Raw genomic sequence first — 24,278 nt, forward strand, 5'->3', positions numbered from 1 at the left:
GGAGTAGCTTCCCTGGGAGTGTGTATTAGCTACTTTCCTCGTTGCTGTGACAAAGTGGCCGAAGGAACCTAATGATATTTTAACTCAGTATGAGGAAGCCGTGACAGCAGGAGCGTGAAGCAGCTAGTCACACTGTATCTTTCTGGAAGCCTAGGCAAGGTCTGTGGAGGATGCGGGTGTGCTCACACACACCTTCATGGGATGCCTTCTAGTACTCCCTTCTATTACCACTTTCTCCTTTTCCCAACACTTCTTTTTTTACCTTGGCCATCACCTACTTTTCAAAGGGACCAAAGGAATTATGTTGTAGAGAGGATTTTGTCATCACAGTAGGTAATAGCATTCTAGATCTTCATTGGATTCATTGTAGACCTATTATGTCTGCTGCTCCCTGGAAAATTGGGCATTTATATTCCCAAAATGGATACTTCAGGGGCCAGAGGAGACTTTTTGTTTATGTATTTTGATTTTTCCATACAAATTTCTGGTAGCTTACAGTTAACCAGCTTCTGTTACTTCTTGGAGCTGATGGTGGTTTGATTGAGAATGGCCCCCATAGGTTCATATATTTGAATACTTGGTCCCCAGTTAGTAGAACTGTTTGGGAAGGATTAGGAGGTGTGGCCTTGTTGGAGGTGGTACGTCAATGGGGACAGTCTTTCAAGTTTCAAAAGTCAAAATCATTCCCAGTTATATCTCTCTCTTCTTTGTGTATGTGTCTCCAGACATAAGCTCTCAGCTACTCATCCAGTGCCTTGCCCATCCACCACCATGCTCCCTGCCATTGATGGTCAGGGACCCACCCTCTAAAACTGTAAGCCCACAATTAACTCTTCCTTCCATAAATTCCTTGGTAATGATGTTTTGTCACAGCATTAGAAGAGTAACTAAGAAATTGTTGCCTAGGCATGGCAAATTGCTTTGACAGATTGAATCATGCTATTTTGGGGTGGAATGTAAAAGACTTTGGGATTTGGGACTAGGAAAACAATTGAACACTGTAAGCAGGGCTTAATTGGCCAGTCTAATAGGAGCTTGGAAGACAGGCATTGAGAGAAATGTGCACTATGGAGGTCCAACTCAAGAGATTTCAGAGGGGAAAAATATTAGCAGCCAGCTAGATCCTATTCTTGTGATACTTTCATAAAGAATGTGGTTGCTTTTTTTTCCCTTTGGCCTAAGGATCTGCCTGAGGCTAAATTGAAGAATTTTGGACTAATTTCACTGGCAGAGGATATTTCAAGACAGCCTGGCCTGGTATTGACTCTGTCATGTGGTCATTAGTGATCACACCTACGCACGTCTACAATGTAAAGAAGCAAGTGGGGCAAAAAGAATGTAACGCTTGAGAGGGAAGAGGGCACCAGGAAGACAAGGCTTGTGCCAGAGGAGATAAGGAGAGGCCAGATTCAAAACAGAGTAAGAAGAGTGATACCCTCAGGAGATCCCACCCAACTAACCTTCCAACTTGTAAAAAGGAAAGCATTTGCAAATGTAATTTAAGGTGAGCCAAGCTCCATCCCAAGGAGATAGCCAAAGTTGGTTGCATCAACCAAGTGATTCTGGCTTTTCTCATAAAGGCTACAGGAATAAAGGGGTTGTGGAATCTTCCTCTGTGGTTAAGGGAGTCACTGAGGCATTTGGCAATGAAGTCCCTGCATGGAGTCCCAGAGAGGCCATTGTATGAAGCTGTAAAAGTAAATGTTGAATTGCACTGACCTTAGGATGTTGGCGATGCCAGAGCCATGAGAGATCTATAGAGAGAGCTGCAGACATGAAGTGGAACCAGCCCTTGAGAGAGAAAAGTGTTACTGTCAGCAAAGTTGGAAGGGCAGAGCCATCTGAGTCCTTTGAAGTCAGACATGGAGCTCCAGTATTTGGAGTTTGTCCTGCTGGATTTTGGTCTTGCGTTGGTCCAATATTTCCTCACCATGCTCCCTTTCCTCCTCCCTTTTGGAATGGTAATGTATGTTCTGTGATGGAATTACATCACACAATTGAAAAGTAACTAAGAGGTTTTTTTCTACAAGAAACAAGATAGCAGCTCTTTTGTTTTGAGGGATGGTGTTAACAAAGGCACTTGGGGTCCAGTCTCTCACTAGCCTTTTCCCAGTGTCTGTGGAAGAATCTACAAACAGTTGATAATATAATCTTAATGATATCATGCTATGGGCCTCAGGAATATGAAACAGAGATTCAGCTGTATATGATAAAGCTATACCTAGAAGGGTCAAGGAATCCTTCTAGAGAAGAAGTCAAATATCAAGGAATATTTTGTGTATTTTGGCTTTTAATATATCAGCTGTTTCCTGCTATGAATTTCTTGTGTGCTCATAAGTCCCCCAAGAACTTTTTTTTTTTGGGGGGGGGGGTTTGAGACAGGGTTTCTCTGTGTAGCTTTGCGCCTTTCCTGGAGCTCACTTGGTAGCCCAGGCTGGCCTCGAACTCACAGAGATCCGCCTGGCTCTGCCTCCCAAGTGCTGGGATTAAAGGCGTGCTCCACCAACGCCCGGCTCCCAAGAACTTTTAACAGTGTATTTCACCTGAAATTCTTCTCTAGCATCCTAGGCCAAAATGGCAAACAGTCTCCTGAATTAATATAAACACTGCCTAGGAGACAGGTACATAGCTTTGTTTCTTGTGCATGAAGCTCAGACCCTCCTTTCTCTCACAGCCTGTGGGGCATTTACCCACCACCCCCACAGCTTCCCAGAGTTTTCTTGAGTGCGATCAGCAGGAAACATTAGATAGAAGGATTTATAGCGGAGCATCTTGTGGAGATAAACAGATAGAAAATAAAGGATAGCCTCGAGAGGGCCTGGAACCTATTCCAACGGGCCCCGACTATCTCTGGCCCAGGGTTTTTATAGATGCCAAGGGGGTGGAGCAAAAGACCTCCTCCCCCAGCACAGCCAAGTGCAGGCCATCTCAGACACCTGCACTCAGGCCCGTGATCCTGATCATCCTCTATTCGGACCTGCTGGGTAAAGCCACAAGGAACCCCAGAACGGGCTCCCACAACAGCCCAAATGGCATTCCAGAGCAACTGACACAGAAAAAAAAAAAAAAAAAGGGCTTTTTGTAAACCAGGTGCAATGTAGCAATGAGACTTCCCAGCTCTGAGCAGAGTTATCCCACCCTGCAAGGATATGGTGGCAAAGGAAAATAAAGGCAATTTTATTTTAGTGACTTATAGACTCTTACCTAACCACCTGTAAGACTGTAGTTTGAGTATAATTATGATAGACTCATATTTCACCTAACCACTTATAAGAATATATTTTGAGCACATAAATTCCCTTTTTTACTTGCTCCAGGCCTTATCTGACCCCACCTCCTCTATTCTCTCCCCTTTTGGGTTGCAAATGAAGCCGGCTGTCACAGCTCCTGTAGGGATCTTGGAAGCTTTGCTTTGTATTGTATTGTAAGAGTCAGGCTTCTGGGAGGGAGAGATTGGTTCTAGAGGAGGAAGGGGAAGGAACCAAGATGGAGAAGAACAAGGATGAAGATGAGGACGGAGAAGGAAAAGAGTTAGAGTTATAAGAGGACAGAAGAAGGGGCAGAGAGGAGCTAAGTATAAGAACAAAATAGAAGCTGTGTAGAGAGAAAACTGACAAAAAAAATAAAGCATTTGAACTAAAGAGTTTCATGTAGATGGCTTCATTTAATATTGTCAAAGATTAGATTATCAGCTGGTCATAGTGTTAGTTATTTAGCTGCGTTGTGTTCTTACCCTGCAAGGAAATGTCACAAAACACGACCAGAATCCGCTTATAGAGTTTATTAGAGTTAAAGGGACAGAGTGCGCAGGCCTGTGGGAGAGACACGTGCGTGAAGAAGAAGAGGAACTGGGAAGCATGGCGCTCCACTTTAAAACCGGCTGGGGGCGTGGCCAGGTCACGTCACTACTCCACGCGTGTGCATAGATCACATGGTCACGTTGCGCGCTTACGTGGCCATGTAACGTCATGGATCCTGGTCACGCGGGACGCCGGGTATCCTGGTTACGAGAGACGCTTTGACCCGGAAATGGCTATCCTGACTGGAATTGGCTAGGCGGAAGTGTCCGCCTGGTATATGCGACCGTGGGGGGCGTGTTGTGAACCCTTCATTCCCGACTCTTTTATTTTTTAAAAAAGAAAAAATTGTGGTTGACTGGGTACCGGGGTGACGTTTCTCTCAAAGACTGCTTCCAGCTGAATAGTGGGCGTTGGTTGGCTCTTGGGGGGGATGAGGGGTATCTTGTGAAGTCCGGGGATGATGGTGGAGGTCCTGGAACGACGTTCTGCCGTCTCCTGGTTCTGCAGCTGTCCATCCATGCTGTGGCTGGGGACCTCCTGTTTAACAAGATACTGTTGACATAGAAAGAGCTTAGAGAGAAAGAATCATTATTATTTTATTTTGGAGTTGGCATTTGTCTGAGGTAGATTTGGCCTGTCCAGATAGAGGCATGTGACATTTACCTGAGGTAGATCTGGCCTTGGTACTCTGCTTAATTTCTATCTGAGACAAGCCTCATTAGAGGTAGTTTATTTAAGGCACCTGTTTCCCTTGTTAGGTTAGCACTTAGGAAACACAGGTGATCAGTTGCTGAGTACTGAACAATGATAAATGGTTGTATTACATTATTCCTTACCGCCTGAATATTGTTGATGGTCCTTTTGCCTCCGGCTCTGTGTGGCCCTGGTTGGAAAAGGAAGGGGTAATACCTTATTCCTCTGGAATTGGTGGCAAAGCAGTGGATCCTGATGTCCTCTGGAGCTTGAGAGTGAGAGGCCCTGTTTGTTTCACTGTATATGAAGAGAGATTTTTCTGGGATGGAGGTGAGATAAAAGGTTTTAGGTGAGACAGGTGGACCCAGTGAGGAAAGCCCTCGCTCGAGTTTAGCAGCTGTGGGGGTTACAAGAATTACTTTGAAGGGTCCCTGACACTTAGAGGAAAGAGGTGAAGGGTGCTGGCCTGGAGGAGAGAGAAGAACCTAATCTCCAGTGTGTATTGGAGATGGGCACGGATTGTCACACGGCTGAGGCAGTGAACAGTCCGCATAGCTCCATAGAATAGACCTTAGGTGACATAAAAGAGGGGTTAACAGGCTATCTGGAAGAGTTGGAGGCTTGGAAAAAGACCTGGTGTTAGAACTGGCCTTCCATACATTAGTTCAAATGGAGAGATTGAAAGAGGCTTTTTAGGAAGAGCCCTGAGCCTGAGGAGAGCTAGAGGCAATAATCTTACCCAGTCGAGATGAAGTTCCTGTGACATCTTGGTAAGAATAGTTTTTAAAGACCGGTTGGTACGCTCCACCTTTCCTGAGGACTGGGGGCGGTATGGAATATGGAAATTCCATGAGATATTAAGGGCCTTGGCTAGTGTCTGAGAAATCTGGGAAGTGAACTCTGGACCATTATCAGACTGGAGAGAAGCAGGGACTCCAAACCGAGGAATAATCTCTCGGAGAAGGAGGTCTACAACTGTCTGGGCCCGCTTATTAGACACAGGAAATCCCTCCACCCAGTTCGAAAATGAGTCCACCATCATGAGGAGATATTTAACTTTCCTGATAGTGGGCATATGGGTAAAATCAAGCTGCCAGTCAGTCCCTGGAAGGGAACCTCTAGCCTGGTGGGTGGTTTGTGAACCCTTCACATAGATTCTCCCGGACCCTGGGAGAGGGCTATTGAGGGGCTGGACCCCCATAAACCCTGATAATATCAAAAGAATATATGATACACAAAACTCTTCAGTCCATTCACTTTATTCTTCTGAGTAAGTTCTCTGTCTACACAGCTTCTTTTCTGCTCTCATGTCTAGCTGCTTTCTTGCCTGATTCTACATTTTTCTGGAATTCCCTCTAAGTGCTATCTTAATTCCTTCATCTAGTTCTGCCCCATCTTGGTTCTCATCCATCTAGTTCTTCCCCATCTGTTCTGCTTTGTCCGTAGTTCCTCTCTTTATTCTTCTAAGTTCTCTCTCTGGTCCTTCCCCATCCAGTTCTTTCCCATCTATCTCCTCCATCTGGTCTTCCTCCACTACTTCTTCTCCATCTTCCATCTCATTCTTCTAGTTCTCAATCTAGTTCTCCTCAAGTCTCTGGGATTTACAGTTATACACCCATGCAATAGCAATGCTCTAGCTAAGGCAAGGTCACCAGGCTTGGATTCCTTCCAGGTCAAAGGGAGGGGTGATGCCGGGCGGTGGTGGCGCATGCCTTTAATCCCAGCACTTGGGAGGCAGAGGCAGGTGGATCTTTGTGAGTTCGAGGATAGCCTGGTCTACAGAGCGAGATCCAGGAAAGGCGCAAAACTACACAGAGAAACCCTGTCTCGAAAAAATTAAAAAAAAAAAAAAAAAAAAAAGGGAGGGGTGATAAGATCCATAAAAAGAGGGGCTGGAGAGATGGCTCAGAGGTTAAGAGCACTGCTTGCTCTTCCAAAAGTCCTGAGTTCAATTCCCAGCAACCACATGTTGGCTCACAACCATCTGTAATGAGATCTGGTGCCCTCTTCTGGCCTGCAGGGATATGTGCAGACAGAACACTGTATACATAATAAATAAATCTTTAAAAAAAAAAAAAAAAAAGATCCATACAAAGAGCAGTAATTGTCAGCTGTCATTTACAACCCAAAAGGGAAGTGACTAATGGGGATAGAATCAACTGAGGGTCAAATTCAGTTAATATCTAAGCAAAGGGGATTTTTTTTTAAGATTTATTTATTTTATTATGTATACAGTATTCTGCCTGCATGTATGCCTGCAGGCCAGAAGAGGGCACCAGATCTCATTACAGATGGTTGTGAGCCACCATGTGGTTACTGGGAATTGAACTCAGGTCCTCTGGATCAGCAGCCAGTGCTCTTAACCTCAGAGCCATCTCCCCAGCCCGCAAAGGGGATTTTAATGTGCTCAAACTATACTTTAGAAGTGGTTAGGTAAGGTGTTAGGAGTCTATCAGTGATGAGTGAAAATAAAACTGCCTTATCTTCCTTTGGCCCCTCATCTGTCCAAGCTATCTCAGCTGCTGCCGTTTTCTGGCAGGGCAGGAGAGGTGTAGCTAGGTAACCTGCATCACAGCTTGATGTATCTGGTAAGTAAAAACCCTTCAGTTCTGAATTAATTGATCTAGAGCTTGGAAGAAAGAAGATTAAACTTAATTAGCACATCTGCTAGGCCTTCTCAAACAGTCTGGATGCTTATGTCTGTTCTTAGAAAATCTGGGAAGTATCTCTGATAAGATACTCTCGTCCAGAGAAGGTTCTGACAGGATGTTGCTAATGGCGATAATTACAGAAAGGCCTGAAATTGGAGGTCTTGACTGTGTCTGTTGTTAGCACAGTTGGAGAAAGTTATACTTTAATTGTATAGGGGAAACTGTGCCCAGTGAATGATCAAACACACTGTTCTTAGGGATGGAAAAGCTACAGTAGCACGTGAGAAATCATTAACAGGAAACGGCTAATATTCAAAAGCCAATATCACCAAGACTCCTTCAGCCTGGCTTTATCCTCTGGAAGGCCCTTGGCTTCTTCCAGGTGTAGCTTTGTCCTAGTCAGGTGACTTCCTACTTTATATTTCTGTGTCCTGCAGCATGGTGTCTTACTGTTCTATTGCTGTGAAGAGACACCATGACCAAGGCAACTTATAGAAGAAAGCATTTAATTGGGGCTTACATTTTCAGAGGGTCAGAGTCCATGACCATCACGGCATGGAGCCCAGTAGCAGGCAGACAAGGCAGGCAGGCAGTATGGCACTGGAGCCGTAGCTGAGAGGTCACAGCTGATCCACAAGCACCAGCAAGAGAGAGCTAACTGGGAGTGGTGCAGGATTTTAAAACTTCAAAGCCCACCCCCTGTGACACACCTTCATTAAGGCCACACCTCCAAATCCTTTCCAAACAGTCCATCAGTTGGGCAATGGTAGTGCATGCCTTTAATCCCAGCACTCGGGAGGCAGAGGCAGGCGGATCTCTGTGAGTTCGAGGCCAGCCTGGTCTCCAAAGCAAGTTCCAGGAAAGGCACAAAGCTACACAGAGAAACCCTGTCTCGAAAAACCAAAAAAAAAAAAAAAAAAAAAAAAAAAAAAAGAGAGAGAAAAAGAGGCAGAGGCAAGTCGATCTCTTGAGTTTGAGGCCAGCCTGGTCTACAGAGTAAGTTCCAGGATAGCCAGAGCTACACAGAGAAAACCCTGTCTCAAACAAACAAATAGTCTACCAGCTGGAGACCAGGCATTCTCATATATGAGCCTATGGGCGTCATTCTCGTTCAAACCACAAGAACAGAAAGGCAGGTGAGGGAAGGGTAATCCTATACATAAGTTCTTTAGAAGAGGAAATTCATCATGACCAATTGGCCATCATGAGAGTCATCTGGAGGGTCATCCCAAAAGTCTCCTGCGGGATGTTTTTTCTCTGTAGACAGCCAGGAAACTTCTGGAAGGAATGTCCTCAGCAAGATTAGGCCATAAGGGAAAGGCCAGGCTCTCACCAGACCCTGTTCTAATTCTGGAGGTAATCACCAGAAAGTCAGATGTTCGTCTAATGCCCTGAAGCACTCTCCCTCACTTGAATGTTGATGAGTCCTGGGATACCCTCTCCAGGCTCCCACTCCAGCTTTCAAGATGACTAGGGAAGCCCAACCCGTCGGACAGCATACGGTCAATGTCTTAGTGGCTAGGATGGCCCAGTATTGCCTTTCTCTCCTATCTCACAGTCCAGCCAGACTACAGCCTTTCAAGATATATCTGGCCAATACTCAAAATGCAACCTCTTGCCTGCCAATGAGGGAGAGAGTACTCTTTCCTCGTAGTACCTGAGATTGCTGCCCCTCTGTGGGCCAGTGATATCCTTTCCAAATGCTAAGCAGAGTTGTTCCTGCTATCGGGGGGAATTTATGCCTATATCTGGTGGATACTAACATAGACCCCACTGTATGGATGGATAGTGAAACCATAGGCTGTGCTATATAACTGCTTCATCAGTCCTGATATATTTCAAGGATCCCACATATCGTCCTCATCAAAAACAGTACCCATTTAAACCTCAGACAATAGAGGAGGCTCAGACCAATTCTGAATCTTAAGAGGTGGTGATTGGCTGGGTGTATAGTGCCTCATGCCTTTAATCCTAGCACTTGGGAGGGGTGGAGGCCCCTGCAAGCACCATGGCTGGCAGGGAAATGAACAGCAAGAGTCAAGAAAGGAAGAGTCAGTTCAGTCTGACTTAGTTGGTGCTGGTTCAGATTTCTAGAGAGCCTGATACCAGGTAGTTTATTGCAAGTATATTTAAACACAGTACAATTTGGAAAGAGTTTCCTGGTGTAATACAATCCCCAGTATATAAGGAAGCATAATTACACTGAAGTGCTACTCAAAGTACATGTAACCATGAAAATGGTTCTACAGCTTAAGGGCCTAGGATCTGGTGTGGTCTCTGACTGAAATAGCATAGAGGTCAGCAGGCTATAAAGTACATGTGATATCTCCCCTAAGGATGGGTTCTATTAACTGAGAAACAAAGAAAAGGTCGAGAGAGGTGTGTGAGTGCTGTAGAATAATCCTCTTGTGCACTGTAAGGATTTGTCACTTGAATTGGTTTAATAAAATACTGATTGGCCAGTAGCCAGGCAGGAAGTATTGGCAGGGTGACCAAACTAAGGATGATGGGAAGGAGAAGGACAGAGTCAGGAGTTGCCAGCCAGACACAGAGGGAGCAAGAGATGAACATTCCATGCTAATAAAGGTACTGCCATGTGGTAAAGCATAAATAGAAATATGGGTTAATTTAAATGTATGAGTTAGCTAGTAACAAGCCTGAGCTATTGGCTGAACATTTATCATTCATGTTCAGCTTCTGAGTCAGTTATTCAGGAAAGGTAAAGTCCATTTACAGGTGAGTCTAGGATAAACATTCTGGGGGGTTTGCGTGAGGTCTGGCCCTACAGATAGCAAAGATTACCAAGTCATTAACAACATCCACCCTCAGCCTTGTGGGTGGAAAACAGATGTTCATTTTTTCCTTTATGAAGACAGTCCTGTGTGATTAACATTTCTGGTTTCCCTGGTGATCTTGGGCACAAGGACTTTTGTGCTCCCAACAGGGAGGCAGAAGCAGGAAGATCTCTGTGAGTTCAAGGCCAGCCTGGTTTACATAAAGAGTTCCAGGCTAGCTAGGGCTGTATGGAGAGACCTATGTACTAGCTAGTTTTATGTCAACTTGACATAGGGTAGAGTCATTTGAGAGATGGGAACCTAAATTAAGAAGATGCTTCCTCTGCTAGGTGGTGGTGGCACACGCCTTTAATCCCAGCACTGGGGAGGCAGAGCCAGGTAGATCTCTGTGAGTTTGAGGCCAGCCTGGTCTACAGAGCGAGATCCAGGATGGCACCAAAACTACACAGAGAAACCCTGTCTTGAAAAACCAGAAAGAAAGAAAAAAGATGCCTCCTGGGTTGTAGACAAGCCTGTAGGGCATTTTCTTTACTAGTGATTGATGTGGGAGGGCCAAGGCCATTCTCTGTGGTGCCGTCCTCCAACTGGTGGTCCTAGGTTCTCTAAGAAAGCAGGCTGAGGGGCTGGAGAGATGGCTCAGAAGCTAAGAGCACTGGCTGCTCTTCCAGAGGACCTGAATTCAATTCCCAGCAACCACATGGTGGCTCACAACCACCTATAATGAGATCTGGTGCCCTCTTCTGGTGTACAGACAGAATACTGTATACATAATAAGTAAATAAAATCTGTAAAAACAAAACAAAACAAAAAAACAAAGCAGGCTGAGCAAGCTGTGAGTAGTAAGCCAGTAAGCATCAGCACTCCTCCATGGTCTCTGTATCAGCTCCTGCCTCCAGGTTCCTGCCTGTTAGTTCCTGTCCTGACTTCCTTCAGTGATGAACAGTATTTTGGAAGTATAAGCCAAATAAACCCTTTCCTCCCCAAGTTACTATTGGTCATGATGTTTCATCACAGCAATGAAAACCCTCACCCTTAGGACACTCTGTCACACACACACACACACACACACACACACACACACACACACACAGAGTCAGGGACTCCTGAAGGAATGTTCTAGGCCCTAAAACTCTGCTATATGGGGAGTTCAGAAGAGACCTAATAAATGGAGGCTAGTGTAGTGAGGCTGGGGTCTCCACACCACATTCTCCTCAAATCCTGTGAGGGCAACTTACTATTCTGTCTTGGATTTGAAGGATGCCTTTTTCTGTGTTCCCTGCATCCTGGCAATCAGACCTTATTTGCCTTGGAAGATCCAACTTGAAGGCAGGACGAGTCCCTCAGACAGTTCTACTCTAGGGACAGTCCTCCGCTAGGGATTCAGAGAGTCTCTGAATTTGGATTGGCATTAGACCCATGGACTGGTCAAGTCTTCACGTACGTGACCTTCTCCAGTGACAGTACTTTGTGGGGCGTCTGAGAAGGAAAGTTCCCAGGGAACTGAGTCTCTCTTCAACTTCTTAGCTAAAAGGGGATGGATATAGGGTCTTGGGAAATCAACTGTGCACAAGTTACACAGTAGGAAATGTTAGGGGGACACAGCCTGAGTCTGAACAAGTCCAGCATACTCCAATGCACGTCTTTCCTCAGACTGTGAGGCGAAGGAGGGATTTCCTCATGATGACAGGGGAGATGGATTCTTAGGTTGTAGAGCTGTTGGGCCCCTCTAACTGCTTGGTAGAGAGCTTGTACCCACGCCCAACAAAGGATTCCTAATTTGAATGGAATCTTAGTTGTCCGTGAACCCATGACTGCCCTCCTGAAATCGGAGGCAAGGTCTACCCATATTTTTGCTTCTGGAAAAGCTGTACGACATTCAGTGTTTTAGTTGCCCCTGGTCCCCTACAAAGTGAGGAGATTAAGTTCTCAGTCGTCAAACTCACAGGATTAGGTTCCATTGTTCAGATTACTAGTCTTGTGTCTATGGGATATCACTGGGCAATTGTACAAAATAAAACCCAAGGGAATTTTGTTTCCATCCTAGGCTGTAAGTTAGAGAATGACATTTGACTTCTGTCCCTAATGAGAATGGGACCCTGACTTCACCCAGACATGGCCTCTGGTGTCCATTCCCACCAAAGAGCACATCTGATACATGGGAGGTGAGTTCTGCTGGAAGGGAATCCTAAGGATACTATGACACTCAGGACCTCTCATGTGAGCATCCTGAACATTTCCTATGCACCTCAGGGCCCTGGTGTGTGGCTCAGACCGGTGCACAGGTGCAGTTCACCTCGCTGAGCAAGGCATTGATTATGATGTTGAGGTCTCTTCATTAACCTTGTTTCTCTTTCTTAAACTTAAAAAAAAAAAAGATTTATTTATTTCTTATGCATACAGTGTTCTGTGTGCATGTTTGCCTGCAGGCCAGAAGAGGGCATCAGATCCCTTTATAGATGGTTGTGAGCCACCATGTGGTTGCTGGGACTTGAGCTGAGGACCCTGGAAGAGTAATCAGTGCTCTTAACCTCTGAGCCATCTCTCCAGCCCCTAACATTTCCCACCTTTTTTGTTTGCTTGTTTGTTTTGTTTTGTTTTTGTTTTTTTTGTTTTTTGTTTTTTGTTTTTTGAGACAGGGTTTCTCTGTGTATCCCTGGCTGTCTTGGAACTAGTTCTGTAGACCTGGTTGGTCTCGAACTCACAGAGATCCACCTGCTTCTGCCTCCTGAGCGCTGGGATTAAAGGCTCGCACCACCACTGTCCGGCTAACCTTGTCTCTTAAAGTTCTCTGAGAGGTGGTGAATTGAAACATGGTGGCCCACCTCTAAACTCCAATTGACTGGTGAGCAGCTTCCCCAGGGTGTCCACCTTGCAATGAGCACAAGTGTCAAGGAAATCACCAGCCTGGCTGACACTTGTGACAAAGCCCACATGCCGTGAAATAATCCTGTACACTGTGAATATGTGTTGCTCTCATTGTTAATAAAAAGCTGATTGGCTGATGGCTAGACAGGATTTTTGGGGCAGAGAGAATGCTGGGAAAAAGAAGGGCAGAGTCAGAGGACACCATGAGACACAGAGTGAGCAGGATGAGAAGTACGTAAATGAGGTGAACAAGCCTCAGGGTATCACATAGATTAATAGAAATGGGTTCATTTAAGTTATAAGAGCTAGCTAGAAACAAGCTGAAGCTATCGGCCAAGCATTTATAATGAACATTAAGTATCTGCCTGAGCATTTATAGTTAGTATTGAGTCTCTGTGTAGTTGTTTGGGAGCTGGCTGGAGGGACAGAAGCTTCTACCTACACCCGCAGAAGGTTCGATTTGACATGCTTTTCTCACTTGTGCTCCTCTAATGAGAGCAAAGCCGCTGCACTTGGGGTTGTCTGTCTGTCTGTTTTGGTTTTGTTTGTTAGTTTTGTTTGTTTTTGGTTTTGACAGGGTCTCTCTATACAACCATAGCTGTCAGGGAACTCTGTGTAGCCCAGGCTGGCCTTGAACTCACAGACATTCACCTGTCTCTGCCTCCCAGTGCTGGGATTAAAGGCCTGTGCTACCATGTCCCAGTGCAACTGTTTTTAGTCACATTTTTGGGTAAGACTATCGTTACTCTAACAGTTTCACTTCATATGTTACAGAGGTCACTACACCTGCCTAGCACCCTGTCACCAAAAGGCTGTCCTGCACCCCAGATCTACACAGTCAGCCAAGTTCTATTGCAGCCCTCTGGATTTGTCCAGGAGAACCCTTTTCTCTAGCCAGCACCCTAAAACACTGTCCCATCTCTACAGGAAACGGCCAGAGTGGTCACCACCCAGGTGCCCCCATTCCCAAAGGCAGTCAGTGTCTGTCCCTGAGAGCGGGGAATGAAAAGGGGTCACGAATTTAGGCCAATCAGGAAACAGGGGCAGGCCCTGTTTTGTCCCTCCACTCTCCTGGATGTTGTAATTGGCCAGCTGAAAGAAAAGCCTACAGGTAGGAGAAAAAGAGCTCCCCACAAGGAAGAATACCCTGCCCGGACAAAAGAGGGGAGTGGGGCAGGGTTCTATAAAGCACCAGAGTTCCTCTGGTGGACTCCCGGCTCTGGGGCCCCTCCTGTCCCTGTGCTGTTAGTTCCTTCTAAAACGGTTTGTTCTGCTTCGCGCTCCCTTCCCCTTCGCCATGGCTGTTACTTCTGTTTCCTGCCCCAGTGGACCCTGGACTCCCAGGGTCATTTTCTCTTTCCCAGATCCAGTTGCTTTTGAATTCCGCTCACGGGGTGACGCATCTTGACCGCATCTGGAATTAACTACACCCCAGGCGGCAGGGCATGCCTGTGAGGGGTTTTCTTGATCAGATTGTGTGAAGCAGGAAGACACACCTGAAATCTGGGCAGCACCACGTGCCAGCTCAGATCGAAGGACACAGAAGAAGGAGACTGCACTTGCCAGCTTGCCCTCAGTCACTGGCAAGTCCATCCTTCCAGCGGCTGCAATGCCAGCTTCTCTGGGATTCTAATGCAGACAGACCAGCAGATCTCCAGGGATCCGTTCTGGCTCAGTGCCAGCCTAGGACTGCTCAGACAGACAGCCTCATCGACTGAATGACTGCAAGATTTTCAGCCTCTCCAGTGTGAGACAGTCTTTGCTGGGTGTGCTGGTTAGTGCTACATGAACTTGACACACACAGGGGTCATTTTAGAAGAAGGAATGAAGAAAACACTACCACAAGATTGGCCTGTAATTCAATGCAATCCCCATCAAAATCCCAACACAATTCTTCACAGACTTGGAAAGAAAAATACTCAACTTCATATGGAAAAACAAAAGACCCAGGATAGCTAAAAGAATCCTATACGATAAAGCAACCTTTGGAGGCATCACCATCCCTGACCTCAAACTCTACTATAGAGCTATAGTAATAAAAACAGCTTGGTACTGGTATAAAAACCAACATACGGACCAATGGAATTGAATTGAAGACCCTGACATTAACCCATGCACATATGAACACCTGGTTTTTGACAAAGAAACCAAAACTATACAATGGAAAAAAAGAAAGTATCTTCAACAAATGGTGCTGGCATAACTGGATGTCAATATGTAAAAGATTACAAATAGATCCATATCTGTCACCATGCACAAAACTCAAGTCCAAGTGGATCAAAGACCTGAACATAAATCCAGTTACACTGAACTTAATAGAAAAGAAAGTAGGAAGCACTCTTGAACGCATTGGCACCGGAGACCATTTCCTAAATAAAACACCAACAGCACAGACCCTGAACACAACAATTAATAAATGGGACCTCTCGAAATTGAGAAGCTTTTGCAGGGCAAAAGACACAGTCAATAAGACAAAAAGATAGCCAACAGATTGGGAAAAGATCTTCACCAACCCCACATCTGACAGAGGATTGATCTCCACAGTATATAAAGAACTCAAGAAACTAGACATCAAAATATTGAACAGTCCAATTAAAAAATGGGCTAAAGAACTAAACAGAGAATCCACAAAACAAGAATCACAAATGGCTGAAAGACATTTAAAGAAATGTTCAACATCCTTAATCATCAGAGAAATGCAAATCAAAACGACTCTGAGATACCACCTTACACCTGTCAGAATGGCTACGATCAAAAACACCAATGACAGTCAATGTTGGAGAGGATGTGGAGCAAAGGGAACACTCCTCCACTGTTGGTGGGAATGTAAACTTGTACAACCACTGTGGAAATCAGTATGGCGGTTTCTCAGAAAATTAGGAATCGAACTACCTCAAGACCCAGCCATCCCACTCTTGGGCATATACCCAAGGAATGCTGATTCATACCATAAAGATACATGCTCATCTATGTTCATAGCAGCACTATTTGTAATAGCCAGAACCTGGAAACAACCTAGATGCCCATCAACGGAAGAATGGATGAAAAAAATGTGGTACATATACACAATGGAGTACTACTCAGCAGAGAAAAACAATGAAAGCATGAAATTTGCAGGCAAATGGATGGAACTAGAAAAAATCATCCTGAGTGAGGTAACCCAAACCCAGAAAGACAGTCATGGTATATACTCACTCATAAGTGGATTCTAGATATAAAATAAAGAACAATCAGACCACAACCCATAGAACCATGGAGGCTATATATATAGCATGGAGGTCCCTAGGATGACTGTGGCTTATAATAAATTTCGGTTTTACTCAATTATTTAAAAAAAAAAGATTGGCCTGTAGAGTGTTTTCTTGATTGATGATCAATATGGGCCATTGTTTCCACAGGAAACAAAAAGTTATGGTTCTCTTCAAAATTAGTGAAGATTAGATTTGATCTGGGAAGACCTCCTAAAAATCTTGACTTGCAGACATGGAAAAACAAACCAAGAAAGACTACAGGACAGGTGACATGTATGCTGATCCCTCACCTATGGAAGCAAGAATGGATGAGATGTGATAAATCTTGTTGGCTACAGAGTTCTCATGACTTATTATTACATGCCATCCTCTCATATGGATGGATGGAGATTTCTATTACAGTTTAGTTATGAAGTCTGAATTGACTTATAAAGTTGAAAGATGTCTTTTACTGTTCAAACATAAAACAAAAAAATCATCTTTAGCTGACTTGTACACACCACACATTCCATACTTGTGTTATTACAGATATATATGTTAACTTTAGAAGTTTATGGGTTTCAGAAAAAAAAAGGACCAGACACCAATAAAGATAAGTAGCCAGGTGATCTAGCCTCAAAATGCCTCTGTTGCATTTTCCTCAATATTCTGTACCCAGAACTACTTCAAAACTGCTAGCTGAGATGGTCCAGCCTCACAGACTACTCCAGCCAGGACTTCAGATAAGCTCTACACTTTTCCATTACACAGAGACTCGACAAAAAAAAAAAAAAAAAAAAAAAAAAAAAAAAAAAAAAAAAAAAAAAAGATACAGCTAGCCCTCCCAGGACTTTACCATTATGTCAATTTTCTCAGGGTTCCCTAAAGATGCCATCACCCCTAGACAACAGGATACAGTTTCAAGAATATGATGTCCACATTCCTAAGATGTATGCTAAATGGTTTTTGGTCATTCAGTGGATGATGATGTTTGTCATCATTTGGGTGGGGAGATGATGTTGTGGCCACATCTCAAGATCCCCAAGCAAGACCACCACAGAGCCAGTATCTGATGCGAAACACATAGGGGTTTATTGATAACAAGCAAGCCTGGGCTTGGTCCATGTCCAACACTCAACACAGCAGGTGGAGGAGGACGGCCCTGAGCTCTCGGGGTGAGGGGTTTTTAAAGGGAAAAACCGTAAACAGGGTGGTACAAGCCTTGGCATCATATGATTGGGTGAGGGTGTGTAGCCTTTGAATTTACTGGTTAGGGGTTACAGTTATCATTTTGGGGGCAGGCCTGGACAAATCCCAGGCTTTGTCCTGAGCTGCCATGGAGGCTGGCTGGCCTCGCACGTTCACATTGACCCATGCACGTATCTCTAAGTTGGTGAGGGGTCCCAGATAGTAAACAACTGGCTGAACCTTGAGCGACCAGAATACATGCAGAAAGGGAGCTACTGAAAGGACTATGTCATAGCCCTCCCAGAAACTGCTTGCTTAAGTCTCAGGAAACTGAAATTGAAGACTGATCTCTGAGAGAAGACTGAACAGCCTGTTATGGCGTCTGCTTGGTTCTTTCAGTGACAAATTGTTACTGGTCATGGTAAGAGAGGAAACTAAACAAGGGAGGTTAGATTCAAGGATCTCTTTCTGAAAAGAAAAGATATAGGAGTGATAGGATAAAAGGGTAGATTATTGAATATACTTTAAACTAAAAAGCAACTATTAATTTCAAATATTTTACATTGGTATGGATTTTTGTATATTGATACAAATTTAAGGTAATTTTTGATGGCTGTTCTTGGTTGTCAACTTGACTACATCTGGAAGTAACTAAAACCCAAATGGCTGGGCACACCTGTGAGGGATCTTTGCTCAATTAAGAAGTGGGAAGACATACTTCTAATCTGGATTTTTGAGGTGGGGAGAAAACATCTTCAATCTGGGCCACACCTGCTGGCAGCCTATATAAAGGAGATGGAAGAAGGAAGCTTGCTCTCTTTGCCTGCTTGCTCTCACTCTTGCTGGCAAGTCCATTCCTTCATAGCTTTAGAACCTTCTTCAGTATCTAGCATGTACTGAAGACCAGCTGAGACACCCAGCCTCATGGACTGAACAACTACTGGATTCTTGAACCTTCCATTGGCAGACAGCCATTGTTGGACGAGCTGGACCACTAGTAAGCCATTCTAATAAATCCCCTTTCTCTATGTATAGATTGATTCTATCAGTTCTGTTCCTCTAGAGAACCTGGACTAATATACTTTCCTCCCCCTCATGCCATACACTTCATTTTCTGTGCCCAGAACAACCTTGTTTGCCTATTTCCTGTCTGGGGGGGCTACTGGGCAGATTCCTGCCAGATTCAGAAGGAAGTTGCCATGTTATTTGCTTATCTGCTCACTTTCCTGAGGTTCAGAGTCCAGTACCATTCTCCCCAGCCTTTCTGTCACCAGGAACAGAGAACAAGGGTCTGGACTTCTCCAAGACGCTGTCATTGCCATGACAGGTTTCACGATGTGCTGGAGTCCCTTCTCAGGTAGTGGGGTTCCTGCCTGCCGTGGCTTCACATTCCAACTGTCATGAAGACATCCTTACAGAATGGCCATAATAAGTCAGACTCCCGCATCTGCTTCTGTGCCCCCTCAGCTTCTGCTTCCCTGTTGAGCTCCGGTTGACCCAGGAACCCAAGTTCCGCTCCCCTCTGATGCTGCTCCTCACTCCCCAGAAGCATCTTCCAGACCCCAGGCCTGTGTTAGTCCTGAGTCTCCGGGCTTCACGGTCCCCACCAAGAAGCTGCTGACTTCTCTGTTCTGTCCCCAGCCTGACACTGTCCGGGAAGGGCCGTCCAGTTAAGCGCTGAGTGAAGGACTGCAGATGCGGCTCTTGACACATAAGCTCTCACTTTGTTCTTCAACACCTCCGCCAGCGTTGCGGCCTCCATCTTGTGACAAGTGGCCAGAATGGCACCTGCTGTGGAGGACCAGAGCCACACTGCTGCCTGGGGACTGCTGGCAAGGCCAGAATGCCTAATGAGCACTGGGCTACACCACACAGAACTGACTTACCAGGTATGTGATACAAGGGTCTTCGGCACCAACCCTCCCAGCGCCCATGCTCAGCTCTGAGCCATATCTGGCAGAGGCACAAGTCCAGGACAGGTTGGTCCAGACATGGAGACCCCAGCCTGTGGTCACTATAGCTGCAGTCCCCAGGATAAGGGCTTAGTAGTGTCTGCAGGGCTGTCCCAAGGCCAGAAAGAAGGCAGACCTCGAGACCTCCGAAGAATACCTGAGATCTGGGAGCTCACAAGGTGGTAGCCTGTTTGCAGGTGTACAGTCACAAGTAACCCAGCCTTGACTCTATGTGAGGAAACTCTGGCTTGCAGAGAATAATCTTTGTCCTCCAACCAAAAGCCCCCGTGAAGCCAGGTCCAGCACCCTGAGCCTCAGCCTCTACCAGCCCTTCCCATTAGTGGGTGCAGAGAGGCAGCACTCAGCCTCAGCTGCTTTATGTATTGTAAGTCCTCTGCTCTTGGCTATATTGGGCTACCTCAACCAGAAAACCTTTTTCCTTAGCCAGGTGTCATCTGTGTTCAAACTTAATCCAGGGTCATTGGGGCCAAGATCAGGACGTACTAAGGAAATAGATCCTAGACTTCCTCAGTTCAGGAGCAGAATGTAATGTCAGGAGGAACCTGGCCATTGGCTGACTGTGCCACATCCCAAGGGCTCAATAGTTGCATCAGTTAAGTCCCCCTTTGCCCACATTCTTCTCTGAGTTGGAGGAGACTGAAGAAGCCCCCCTCCGAGCTCCTGGCCACTGCAAATTGTCAGGAGTGGCTGGCTAGGATCATATAGCCTTAACTTGGGAAGCCTCTTTTTTCAAGTTTACTTGGGTGAACTCAGTGTGGAGGAAGTTGGCAAGCCTAAGAGGTGAGTCTGGATGAGCCGGTGGGGAGCGGCGATTGGGGACCCTGGGCAGATGGTTTAGAAGAACAACCATTTGAAGAAATGTCAAAGTCCAGGGATGTGGTGAGAAAAGGTAATCAAAGGAGTTGGGAGGCCAGAACGCAGCTGTCAGAAACCCAGCTCCAACAGACTCCTCTACAGAGCCATGCAGCAGTCCTAGGGTGGTGAGGCCTTTAGGCAGGTGTCCATTTCCTGCCTCCAGCACCCCAATCTTGATTCCTTCTCAGGCAGCCTCTCCCTCAAGCAACCCTGGACTTACATTGCTACCATTTAGCGGTCCTCAGGAAGAGCAGCTGTTTCTCAGTGGTACCCAGAGAAGTGCTCCAGTGGTTGGCACTGAACCCATCTCTGTCTTAGCCACTGAAGCCAAGTTAACAACCGACTCAAGCACTCACTGGCCAGGTCTTAGGTCACATGACTACCCCTGGGGCTGGAGGGGTTCAGTATTCTGCCAGCCCTGTAACCTGACCCTAGGGTGGGCTTGGTCCCCAAAGGACATTTACAATGCGCAGAGGCCCTGACCTGCCATGCTGGACAGTTTTATGTCATCTTGACAGGAGCTAGAGTCATCTGAGAGGAGGGAACCTCAAGGGAGAAAATGCTTCCATAAGAACAGGCTGTAGGCAAGCCTGTATGGCATTTTCTTTATTAGTGATTGATGGGGGAGGGCCCAGCTCCTAATGGGTTGTATCATCCCTAGTGGTACTGGGTTCTACAAGAAAGCAAACTGAGCAAGCCATGAGGAGTAAGCCAGCAAGCAGCATTCCTCCATGACCTACCTCTGCATCGGTTTCTGCCTCCAGTTTCCTGCCCCGTTTGAGTTCCTGCCTTGGCATCTCTCAATAGATTGAGACTTAGGATGTGTAAGCCAAATAAACCCTTTCTTCCCCATATTGCTAAGGTCATGGTGTTTCATCACAGCAATAGAAAACCTTAGACACCTATTGAGGACTACTCTGTGTACTTCAGTGTCTAGGAGGGCCTACACTTAGGCATGGGGCGGAAAGCAGAAGCCAAGAACCAGCATCTCCAAGGAATGGGATGCTAAGTTACAAGGGATGGGCACGTGAGGGGTAAGCCCCTGGAAGGCAGGTGTGCAGAGTTGGGAGTTATGGAAAGAATGAGGTAATAATGACAATTTGAAAGGCACTAAGAGGCCCCAGAGTTCACAAAAAGAGGGTTATAGCAGGGCAGGCAGGAGACAGGTTAGGGATTTTACCAGGCACTTGGATAAGAGCCAGTGCTGGCTGTGGAGTACTGGGAACACTCAGGCAGACAAGCCAACCCTTAGCCTTCAGGAAACCTCAAAAATACCCGTGGAATTGGGTAAGGTTGTTTCCAGAATCTAGCCCGTCATGACCCTGTGGACAGGGGCTGAGCCGTTTGGGGGTGAGCCAGCTTGGGGATGGTAGAGCCCAATTCAACATGGTACCTGGTCATGCCTTTTGCAGGGAACCTTCAGTCAGGTACCAGAATTCAAGAGGCAGTGAAGTGACCACTTTGTTCAGATGGCTGAGTCTACCTCATGATCACATCAGCCAAGAAACGCTGGTCCCTTCCCACCCTCAGCCATTGCCCCAAAGCCCTTCCCCACTTAAAAAAAAGTGATACAGGGAACGAGCATTCTGTTATCTCTCACCAACCCTGGCTCCAGCTCACTCCCACACCTTATGTGTACATACTGTTCTAGAACTTTGCAGGTCTTCCATTTGGCAAAACTGTCCATTGTTAGACTGGATCCTGAGGTTTAATCCCCAACATGTGGACAGCTAGCCTGTACATGCTGGTCAGTGCGGAGACCCGAGGCTGGGACCCCACTTTTAACATTTCTTACAGGTATCGTGCTCTCCACTGGCCAGCTGTCTCAGGGCACACCTGTGCCACTTCGGCCAGCGCGGTCGGCTAGTTGCCTAGCTGAGCTTAGGAACCTCGACTCCCCCCGCAGGAGCCCCCACTCCACCCCCGCAGCCCTCAGCGCCCACGAGACAACGACAAGGATCAAGGTTGGAACCGTTTATTGCGCCCCAGGAGGGCGGCGGGCGGAGCAAGGCGCCGCGCAACCGGAGCGCGGGGTGGCCAGCGGCGGGCACGGCAGGCAGGCGCCGCCAGGCCATTGGCGCCGCCGGGCCGGTAACCATGACGACGGCCGTTGCCAAGGGTGAGAGCCAATGGAGGCGTCGCCAGGGCCGTTTCAAAAACCTAAAGCAAACAGAACGTAGCATCGCTGGGGGAGGGGCAGGAAAAGGACGGGGAGTGGGGAACCTGGGCCAGGCCGAACCGTACCGAACCGGTACACTGCGGGGTAGAGACGGAAAACTTGTCAACGTCGCCAGACCGTCGGGCGTCACTTGCGGCCCTTGGGCACCTTGGGCACGTTGGGTTTGGCCGCCTTCTTCACCTTCTTCGCGCCGGCAGCCGCCGCCGCCTTCTTGGCCTTGTGCGCGCGCCGCTCGGGCTGCGGCCTGGCCGGCGTCCTGTCCGCCGCCGCCGCCGCCGCCGCCGTGCGCGCCTTGGGCGCGGGGCTGCTGGCCGCGGAGGCTCCGCGCCGCTCCGCACCGCCCTCCAGCTTCTTGCGGTTCAGCTTGAAGGAGCCGTTGGCGCCGGTGCCCTTCACCTGCAGCAGCGTGTCGTTCTGCACCAGCGCCCGGATCGAGTATTTGAGGTAGGTGCGCCCGTTCTGCTGGTCGAACCACGCCACCTTCCTGGCCTCGGCGTAGATGCGCGCCAGAGACGAGCCGCCGCGCTCACCCAGCCTGCGGATGGTCTCCACCACCAGCTGGCTGTACTTGCCCGGCTGGTTCTTCTTGCGGTTCTTCCTTCTCTTGGGCTGCGCGGGCGCCGCAGGGCCGCTCGCCTTGGCCGTCTTGCGGGCCGTCCCGTCGGCGCTCGTCGGCGGCAGGGCCTCCTCAAGCTCCACGGACATGGTGGCCAGCGGGTTAGTGGCAGGCGGCGCGCGGTAGCCTGGGGGCCGCGCCGGGAAGAGGAAGGCGAGGGGCCTCGGCGACGCCGGGGGGCTGGGGCGCGCGGCGGCTCCAGGCGGGAGCGGCCGCGGCCGGGCCTAGGACCGGGCGGCAGGGCTGGGGCGCGGGCGGGGGCCGGGCCGGCCGCGGCGGGGCTCGGGGGTGGGATGCGGAGAGCCTGCAGGGAGCGCGGCGTGGCTGCGCCGGCTCCGAAGCTCTGGGCGTGCGCGCTGCGCTCTGGCGGAGAGCGCGCCCCGCTCCGCTTTTATTTCCCCGTGGCGGACCACGTTGAGAACAACAACAGCCTGGGCCCAGGCCAGCGCCAACTTGTGCTTCTTGGAGTGCCTTCCGCGGCCGCTGCCTCCTCCGCCCGCGGCTTCCGGGCGCGGGTGCACCCTCAGCAGTGTGCCCTGGCCAGGGTCCGAGCCCGCTGTGCGGCGCAGAGGCAGCCTGCACCTAGGAGGAGCTCGGCGGAGGGGCACAGAGGTGTGTACCCCAGGCTGCACGGGCGTGGAGGAAGGGGGGCGCCCGGTTTGGAAACGATTATCACGGGCCCCGGGCGAGACCCCAAGGCCCAGAGCTTTGCAGGCGGTAGCCAAGGGTGCTCCTCAGGCACCCGAGTTAGGTCTGGGCCCAGGGGACCACAGGCCTACCTGCAGGAAGGGCTTTAATTTGTCTGAACTAACACAGGGTACGCCCTCACGCGGCCAATAGGAGCAATGCGAGGAAACGAGAAGGTTCTGGGGCGGGGGGTCTCCTCTAGATCCTAAGGGGATCGAAGAAGGGAGGTGCCCTGAGGTTGCGTGCTGGAGATCTTGGGCTTTGGGCACCAGCCCAAGGATGTGTCAAGGAGGGCACAACCACAAGGGCTTCTCCCCAGACACTGCTCACTGCTCCCTGGTCCAAGTACCCCATTTTGTGATGCTTAAGTAGCTGTCTCTGGTGCCCTAAAAACCAAGTGGGGGCTCCAGGATGGACAAGTGTAAGGTTATGAGCTCCTGAGGCATGTCCCTGAGAGGGTGTGGCTTTTGGGGAACTCTGCAACACTTGGTAATGGAGGGCTTAAAGGAGGTAGTGCAGGAAAGACCTGAAGCCTAAGAGGTTAGGATGACAGTGGAGCAGGGGTGGTTCAGGCAGTGGCCTGCTTGTGAAGGACACAGTAGATACCACTAGAGTCCATGCCAGCTTTTGGCTGATAGGTGTCAAGAAGTTCCCTGGCCTCTTGAGTGAAGGGAGCACTTCTGTTGATCAGAAAGGCCCTAACACACTCCACTAGCTTCAGAAATGAAAGGGAGACCCAAGATTCT

General features: G+C 47.9%; 1 protein-coding gene across 1 annotated transcript; it reads right to left on the reverse strand.

The window, feature by feature from the left end:
* Window positions 1-22,009: 22,009 nt before the first annotated feature.
* Window positions 22,010-23,083, reverse strand: LOC114680968 (histone H1.10). Its single transcript, XM_028854153.2, has one exon. It carries the CDS (start codon window positions 22,932-22,934, stop codon window positions 22,356-22,358), a length of 579 nt encoding a protein of 192 aa, XP_028709986.1. The 5' UTR covers window positions 22,935-23,083; the 3' UTR covers window positions 22,010-22,355.
* Window positions 23,084-24,278: the final 1,195 nt, after the last annotated feature.

The sequence above is a fragment of the Peromyscus leucopus genome, chromosome 3 (genome assembly GCF_004664715.2).
Source record: "Peromyscus leucopus breed LL Stock chromosome 3, UCI_PerLeu_2.1, whole genome shotgun sequence".
Classification (NCBI taxonomy): Eukaryota; Metazoa; Chordata; class Mammalia; order Rodentia; family Cricetidae; genus Peromyscus; species Peromyscus leucopus.